The 9,456-nt window shown below is 40.7% G+C and overlaps 1 protein-coding gene across 1 annotated transcript in view; it reads right to left on the bottom strand.

Moving 5' to 3' along the window:
• Nucleotides 1-7,167: 7,167 nt before the first annotated feature.
• HIBADH (3-hydroxyisobutyrate dehydrogenase) overlaps nt 7,168-9,456 on the bottom strand; it is a 117,654-nt gene continuing 115,365 nt past the window's right edge. Inside the window, exon 8 of the mRNA XM_006133211.4 lies at nt 7,168-8,137. Coding sequence (XP_006133273.2) covers nt 7,979-8,137 — 159 coding nt within the window. The 3' untranslated portion in view covers nt 7,168-7,978. The remainder of the gene's footprint in view (nt 8,138-9,456) is intronic.

Raw genomic sequence — 9,456 nt, 5'->3', positions numbered from 1 at the left:
CAGAGGCAGCCAGCCCTCAGAATTGCCCAGAACGGGGTGCCAGGCCCCTCCACCAGCCTGCAGAGCAGTGCTCCAAAGGGTCTGGGGTTTTAACCACTGCTGGTTCCGCAATAGCGGCAGCCAGGAGCCCCAGGCCTCTTTGATTCACTGGGCCCTGGGGCAATTTTCCCGTTCTTGTTCTTCCCCGTCCCCATCAGCAGGCCTGCTTAGGTGCTTGGTCTCTCCTATGTCCAAACTTAACTTCTTCACCCACAAACTGTTAGGATACACTTACCCTATATATCCAGCCTATGAAATATGTCTGCATGTATTGATAGTACATATTAATGATATTAGATCATTCTCAGCTGTGTTACTTTTCTTCTTGTGGTGTACTTGTTAGTCTGATAGTATTCTTGGAAGCTCCTACTATGCCATTAAAGATGCCTTCATATTATTATCCTCTATCCAGGTGAAAGGTCACAAATATATGCAAGTTGACTTTCCTATCTGGATGAAAGGTCCTAGACAAATGCTAACTGTTCCTTAGTGCAACATACAGGATATGGCCTGTAGATCCTTTCTGTTACAGCCAAATTACTATAAACCTACTATAATAAAATAATTGAACCATACATTTATGTAAGAAAATAAATATCTATAAGCAAGTAAGCAAGTTAACCCTATAGGCTATAATATCTTTTATATCTGCATATTTTTAAGATGGCAAAATATTAGGAACATTAACTACAGTTGCTGAGTACCCCAAACACTGATTGCTGCCTGTCACAGGGTAGCTGGTTCCTGTGAACAGAACAGGCCTTGCTCCCCTGTGAGTTCAACTGAGGTTATAGCTGGGGCTATAAATGCATATAAGCAGCAGGAAGAAGAGTGATTGAGGCAGGTTGTGTTTGGGGAGAGGAAAGACAAGGCAGAGGAGAAAACTCTAATGCTGGGCCCCTGGAAAAAGCAGAGTGGCAGCGGGGGATGCGGAAGAGGGATCTTGGGTTGATCGAGCAGAAGCGGGACAAGCAGCTGTTGCTGCTGCTAGGTCCCTTGGTAAAGGCAGCGTGTGTGTGTGTGTGGGGGGGGGGGAGGGAAATACTATCAGTGAGTGGAACACCGGAACTCCTACTCACTGTGAGGATCGGAACAAATCCCCATACACACTGTGAGGACATGTGGCTCCTGTGTGTGACTTTAAGTTTAAGAATTCAATCTAATATCAAAATTCCCCATGGATCGTTGGTTAAAAGAAGGAACTTTGAAGAGAAAAGTGAGTACTTCAAACTCCAATATTTTTACTGAAACCAGCAAGGAAAATACTGAGGCAGCTCAAGTTAATTATGAAAAATTTCAGCTGACTAATAAGAAACGCAGGTATTGTGAGGACTATTTGGCATTTGGATTCACAAGCAATGGAAATGAAGATGCTCCAGGTGCCCAGTGTGCAACAAAATATTATCTAATAGTTGTCTAGTACCTGCTAAACTGCGAAGACATTTTGAAACAAATCATCCAGAATACAAAGATAAAGACATTAGTTTTTTTAAGCAAAAGCTTGAATCGCTTGAAAAAAGTAAACTCTTCATGTCAAAAATTGCCAAATCTAATAATGAAAATGCAACAGAGGCATCTTACAAAGTAAGCTATCGTATATCGCTCGCCGAAGAAGCACACGCTATTGGGGAATCACTCAAAATCATGTGCAAAAGATATTGTGATGTGTATGTTGGATCAGGAGTCTAGTAAAAAAGTTGAGGCTGTGCCACTATCAAACAATACTGTCACACGTCGTATTCACGATCTTGCTGCTGACATCGAGAAGGAGCTTATTTTTCGGCTGCATTTATGTGATGCATATGCATTACAATTAGACGAGTCCACTGATGTTGCAGGTCTTGCAGTTCTGCTTGTATTTGTCCGTTATGATTTTAATAGTTCTATTGAAGACTTACTTTTATGTGAATTTTTGCAAACCAATACAACTGGTGAGAACATATTCAATTGTATCAATAACTTTATGAAAACACATCAAATAAGGTGGGAAAAATGTGTTGATGTGTGCAGTGATGGTGCTAATGCAATGGTAGGAACAGTGGCTGGCGCTGTAACACAAATAAAAAAATGTAGCACCAAACTGCACCAGCAGTCACTGCATTCTCCACAGACACGCTCTGGTAGTTAAGAATATTTCTCCCTCTCTTAAAAATGTGTTGGATGAAGCAGTACAGATTATTAATTATATAAAAACTCGACCATTACATTCAAGACTTTTCAAAATTATGTGTGAAGATATAGGTAGTCAGCACACAGCCCTGCTTCTACATACAGAAGTCAGGTGGCTATCACGAGGAAAAGTGCTGGTTAGATTATTTGAATTGCGTCATGAGCTCTCCGCAAATCTGATGGATCACAAATTCCAACTGTCTGATGGTTAGACTTTTTGTGGTTATCTAGAGTTGTGTATCTTGCAGACATCTTTACAAAACTAAATGAAGTAAATCTGTCGCTGCAAGGAAAGAATGTAAATATTTTTAATGCGAAAGACAAAATTTTGTCATTGTCACGGAAGCTACAGTTTTGGATCTCATCTGTAGGACGAAATGATTTGGATTGTTTACCAACTCTGAATGATTTCCTTGAAGAAAATGGATACAAACTTGATGAAGATATTCGCAGCGACAATGCAGATCATCTCCGCGATTTATACACGAACATCATTAAGTATTTTCCAAACATCAATGACAACAATAACTGGATTCGAAATCCATTAAGTTTAACAGAAAAGCTAGTCAGTTTTTCTACACAAGATTATGAAAACCTAATTGAAATCGCTTCAGATGGCCAATTAATACAAACATTTAAAGAAGTTTCTCTGATTACATTTTGGAGTGACTTATGTCAAAGTCAAGAATATTCATCTTTATCAAGACGCACAATTCGTCAGCTGTTACCCTTTGCCAGTACATACTTGTGCGAAACTGGGTTCTCGAACTATGCAGCAATGAAAACGAAATACAGAAATCGACTGAATGCTGCGCCAGATATGCGAATCCAACTTTCTAGTATTAAACCAAATATAAAAAGAATTTGCCAAGAAAAGAAGAAAACAACCACTCTTCGCATTGAAAACTATGAATATAATTAATATTATTTGATAGTTTTATTTTTTGTACATACTTAATATGATTTTTGTTGAATATAAATGAATGGTGTTATATTCAATATGTTGAATTTAAATGAATGGTGATCTCATGACGGTATTTAGCATCTTATTACTACCAATTGTGGTGTACTGGCAGTCTGTGTGTGTTTGGGTGTGGGTTTTTTTTTTTTTCCCCTTTTTTGCTCAACAAACTTAATCCCTGGCTAGGGGGTTCCTTGAAATTTTTCTGAGTTTGAAAGGGTTCCGTGGTCAAAAAAAAATTGGGAAACACTGGCTTAGAGGGAACACTGGTCCTTATATTATATAGCCTTTCACAGACCCACATGTAAGGCAGAGGCAAAAATGGGCCATTTCACTACAGTGAAGCTTCCATAAGAGGCAACTTCCTGTCTTAAGACAATGTTTCCAAGTTTCCCTAGATGTTCTGTGTTACATTAAATCTGCCTTGCATTTATGAAGAGGGATAGGCCAAGCATACACTAGTTTCCTGCACAGGGCCTGATATAATCTGCCTGAGAACTGTGAGGAGCACAAAAGAGGGGGAGGAGTAATACAAAGAGGTACTGGCTCTAGGGGTACTTCTGGGAAGATTTGCAGCCATGCCCTTGTTCATACCCATTAAAATAGCATATAAAAGGAGGCACTGAAAACATCTGTTGCACAGGTATAGTGTATATATAAGGTGAGTCCTTCTTTGCTCTGTTTCTAAGAGTTACAAAGCCTTTCAAATCTGTTCAGGGAAATTCTGGCCTTAATTAAAAAAAAATAGCATTTTTGCTACTGAATCCCAACAAATCCAGTATTTTCACCCAAAATAACTCCAGGTACCTTCACTCATTGAGTGGTACCGTGTCTTCCTCATCAGGCTTGTAAGAGTCCTAACTAACCCTACTAAAATGTATTCTGCTCCCGCTTTAATAGAAGGTCACCTGAATTAAGCAACTATTTTCTGGCAAGTTACACTGCACAGTAAATAAGATTGCTTAATTAAAAAATTTAAGATTGCTTAAATATACTTTTTAATTGCCCAGCCCTCACAACGTAAGTGGTTAATAATGTTTTCCTGTTAGGTACAGTTAGATATAGGCACTTTCTTATCAAGCATGATGGAAGGGACAGTTTAATGTTCAAAGTAATTTAAAAATAAGTTAAATTTTCCCTTTGGAACATTTACATAGTATGCAGTTAATTTGTTGCCTCTAATTAGTGGGGATATACTGTGAGGATTATCAGTCTAGAAATTCAACCGTTTTACATAATTTCTGTTCTACTCTCAGCAAGTTACCATTTTCAACATCTGTTGCTGGCAGTGACCACAGCCTTATTACTTGGCTAACCTGCATAGAGTAATAAATGCCATGCAGAGGGGAAATTACCATTTTATATACTGTACATACAGTTCTAATATGAATACCAGTATGAGATATATTTTCCTATTTGCATAGAGGGAAATTGGGTAAGTTTTATTATTGGCAGGGCCGATTACGGTTGCCAGACAGTTCCATTACAAGACCCTGTTTTTAGTTGCTTATAACTTTGCCAGATTTAATTGTCTGGGCTGAAATGTTCCAGGTTGGGTGTCTGCCTCAGGCTGAATTTTTTTTTCCAGCCAAAACAGTCTATTTACAAAATGAGGACAGGGGAAACCATGTTGTTTTGTGCTTGTTAAATTATGGCAACCTCTACTCTTAACAGTTTAAGCCCCATCCTTAAGAGCAGTGACTTGAAATTTAACAAGTGGGTGGCTATTGCATCAGGAATACTCTCTATTGCCATGAAAATCTTCCCACTTTTGCCCAAGTTATAAACCTTTTGAAAAACTGCAGTTTGCATATTCTCAGTAGAGATTTCTTCAATTTTATCTATTCAAATCTGACGAGTCTGTCCTCACTGAATCGGCTTGAGCCTCTGAGCTTAAACTGCTGAACAGACTACACATGCTCCTACCCATCACAGCTACTACCTGTGACAACACTGCACATTTAGCTAGCCCCTAGAACAACTAAGCATAGAGTAACCCAGCCCAGGACTACAGGGGCAAAGCCTGACTATCCCTGTCATGACTACCCAGGCCAGCATGGGGCCATGCACTAGAACAGAGAGCAATGAATCTGTCAGTGACCCAGCTGCTGGTAGGCAAGCAATATGGAGAAGAGAGCCCTATGATTCAAATGCAAAGGGATCAGGTTCTTTCTGCAGTTCCCTGCCTCATTCACTGCACACCTTCCAACTGTGCAACAGATGAGGGAGAGAATCTATAGACAACAGCCTCCTTCACTGCTCAAACCTGATTCATCCCCAGAGCAGGTCCATCCTCCTCACTAAATGACCCAGGAGCTCTGTGAAAAATTTTATATGATCATGCAGTTTATATGCACAAAGGAAACAAAATTACAGTACAGGAAGTCCCCGAGTTACGCGGAGCCGACTTGTCGGATCCGCAGTTACGAACGGGGATTTTCTCGCCACAGAGAACTGGAGCGGCGGGACGCCTGGTCCCACCGCCCGCCTCCTCCGGGGCGAGAAAAGCTGCTCCCCGTCTCCCTGGTCTGCTGGGGGAGCCAGCAGACCAGGGAGACAGGGAGCAAAGCGGCGGAGGACCCGGGCCCGACCGCGGCGCTGATCTGAAAGCGCCGCGGTCCGGCCCGGGTCCTCCGCTGCTTTGCTCCGCGTCTCCCTGGTCTGCTGGGGGGGGATGCAGCTAGTGCCCCCCCCCAGCAGACCAGGGAGACGTGGAGCAAAGCCCAGGGCCTGTGGTAGAGCAGGTGGGGCGCTGCCGGTTGGTCCCGCAGCACCACTCCTTGGCGCTACTGGACCAACCCGGGAGCACCCCAGCTGCTCTGCCCCTGGTCAGTTTCAGCAGCGGCTGCATCAGGACGCCTGGGGCAGAGCAGCTGGGGTGCTGCTGGGTTGGTCCAGTAGCGCCGAGGAGCGGCCGCGCTACTGGACCAACCCAGCAGCACCTGAGCTGCTCTGCCCCAGGCGTCCTGATGCAGCCGCTGCTGAAACTGACCAGCGGCTGACTACAGGAAGCCCGAGGCAGAGTTGCTCTGCCCCGGGCTTCCTGGAATCCACTGCTGATCAGTTTCAGCAGCAGCTGACTTGGGGACGCCTGGGGTTCTTAAGTTGAATCTGTATGTAAGTCGGAACTGGTGTCCAGACTCAGCCGCTGTTGAAACTGATCAGTTTCAGCAGCGGCTGAATCTGGACGCCAGTTCCGACTTACATACAGATTCAACTTAAGAATAAACCTACAGTCCCTATCTTGTACGTAACCCGGGGACTGCCTGTAGTACAAACAAACAGTCTTAATGCTGGCATTTCCTAACTTTTGAGGACTTGACTTTGCAGCTTTAATAATGTTTTTTTAATTAAGTTTATCTAATATTACACATAATACAGAGTCAGAACTACAGCTATTTGAGCGGAAGAGCTATTTTTATGTAATTAGTTATACGCAGATCGATCATTTGGAAACATACGCTTGTTTTTAATAGTATAGTGCCCACATAACAGGAATGAAGAAATGTCCTAGGATAACCAAGAGCTTTAATTATATTCAAAAAAAGGTTCAAAAGGAATAAACAGAACAACCAGTATTATTTAATGAATTTTGTATAACGTTGCTCCTAATCTATAAAAATGTATGAGTTTTCCATGCACAATTGGTGCCTGTGTTGTGTACACAACTGTGTCACTGGCACACACCCATTAGATGAACCACTGTATGTGAAAAATTCTGAAAATGTGGATGTTAGGAGGCATAGATAATCATTCAGACCTCAATCCTGCAAATAACTTTAAATGAATAGTCTCACTAAAGTCAACAGGAATACTCACCTTCAGAATGCTAGAGGATTAGGTGAATGGTTAGAGAAAATAATATGCAAATATGCCACCTACACATTTTACTTCTCCGTGCTTATGAAAGATGGTCTGTAGAAGACCAAAACAAAGAAAGAGCACAAATGTGTAGCTATTTGTATTTTTGCAAAATTGCATTAAAATAATCAACTTCATTTACAAGCATGATTTTTATTTAATTTCAAAATAATGGGTATAATTTATTTATATGTATAATAATCCAATAATTAACTAAAGCAAATGTACATTTGTCAGACTTTTTAATAGGGACCTTTCTTGACTGGTACAAGAAGAAAATATAAAATTAGGTTAGCCAAATATAGTACTGGAGCTTTACAAGAGAGAAATATATGCTATGTTATTTTAACTAAGTTTACCAGTTAAACATGCTGTAACAGCTTTCCACTAATTTACATACCCCTATAAACATTAATCTGTAACACTAATCCCAGGAGAAATCCATCACTGATTATCAGGCCCAAGATAATAGTTAAAAAAGAAAAGAAAAGAAAAAAAACAAAACACTGTCTTCATTTTAAGGCTCTTCCCTGTTTCCATGAAGGCTTTATCTTTATTAAAAGTTATTGAAAGCTGGTTTGTCACCCTATGTTACTATTTAAGATTCAACTTAGTTTGCCATAATGTCAGTTATTTTATAAGCAAACCAATAGGTACTTAGTAAAAAAAAATACTGTTCAAATAGATTTTGGGAAAATGCTATTATGGTTCTTAAACAGTCAGTGTATTTTACCTGGCCAAAGAACAACCCTTCTCCCAGCCTGCTTTTTGAAGAATTTGTGAAAACTCCTGGAGTTTGCAGAGACCTAGACAACCAAAAGCAGACAGGTCAGTTTGAGATCATGACTTGTGACCTTTGATTAACTGCATATATTTTTCAAATAAGGTACAAGGAAGTTCCAAAGAAAGTATTTGGTTTCTAATAGTGTCCATTTCCAAAACAACAGCTCACAAGTTCTCTTCCTCACGTAAAAACTGGAACACAGATGAAAAGTCTTTCAGGGCATAGCCCTTTGCACTCATCATCCTGTACATCTGATGTGCTAGAGATCCCAGAGGAATGGGTGTTTTAGTGTTGGTAGCAGAAATCTGTGCCAAGCCAAGATCCTGAAAGCAGAAAAAACATTTGAAGAAACATCAAGGAATTAAGTAGCCATACGAGTATTACCAGCTATTTAGCTTCCTTGTAAAGAAAAGCCACGGTCAACAAACAAATGAACAAAATACTGTAGCCTTAAAATTCCAGCCTTGGAAGAAGGCAGGTAATGCTTCATTTTTTGGTGTTGTTACAGAGGCTGAACCAGAAAATCCAAAACAGTGTTTGATTCACTTCAAACTAAAACTCATTTTTTTTCAGTTTTTCTTAACTGAAAGAATACAGGGGAAAAATCCACTTTGATTTAAAACATACCTGGAAGGGGGAGAAAACAACTTTTTCATTCATTTCTGGAGTATCTTTTACCTTTTTATTTAAAAAAAGCAAACATTTACATTTCTAAGTGAAATACCATTTAGCAAAAAATTCAAAACATTTTGACATATTCCTGTTTTTCTGGCAGAAACTATTAGCCAAATTTGACACAAATTCAGTAAAATGTCTCCGTGCTGCAGAATGTGCATTTTCCGGTTAATGTATATGAAGACCCAAAGGGTGCCATCAGTTTTTGGCACCCCTTTGGAGCTCAGCTTCCTCTCTCTCAATCACGGTTGCTTTAGAAGCAAAGAGGCAGCATGTCTAGTGCTAGAAGCAGAGGAGTATAAATCAGGATTGCTAATCTTTACAACTGGCACTGCCACTGACCATGTGATACCTGAAAAAGAAAAAAAAAGTCAGCTTCTCAGAGCTTCAGGTTAGCCCTCTTCAAGCGGGCATAATCATATTTACTCTCCTCAAATTCTCCTAAGCTAGCCCAGTTTCTTGAGCTGCATGAGTTTATATTAAGGAAAAAGGCACTTTCTGCTTCTAATAAACCTGTCACTTGGTGACCAGTTAAGATTTCCCTTGTGTCAGCTGAAACAGCTTTAAATTCAAACAAAAGCCCTGTCAATGGAGGCTGTAATAGGGTTGTGATAAACCTCATCCACTTTCCTGGACATATTAGCCTAAGGATTTGTCTATGCTGCAGTTGGGAATGAGCAGACTGACTCATGCAAACAGGGCTCATGCTAGCAAATAAAAACAACAGTATGGATACTGTGGCTTAGACTGGAGCTTGGAAGTTTGCCTACCTGGTTCACGCTGCTTCTCGCAGCTCCCATTAGCTGGAAACAGAAAACCACAGCCAATGGGAGCTACAAGGCTCTGTGCCTATGGACACTTAGATAAAGTGTCTAGCACCCCACCAGTAGCTTCACTGGGAGGGCCTGCAAGTCAACTCTGAAAACTCCTGCTGTAGCATATACCCATAGAGTACATCTAGTTAGGT

This window comes from Pelodiscus sinensis, chromosome 2 (genome assembly GCF_049634645.1).
Source record: "Pelodiscus sinensis isolate JC-2024 chromosome 2, ASM4963464v1, whole genome shotgun sequence".
Taxonomy (NCBI): domain Eukaryota; kingdom Metazoa; phylum Chordata; order Testudines; family Trionychidae; genus Pelodiscus; species Pelodiscus sinensis.
The sequence above is the reverse complement of the archived record's forward strand: the minus strand, read 5'-3'. Positions and strand labels throughout refer to the sequence as shown.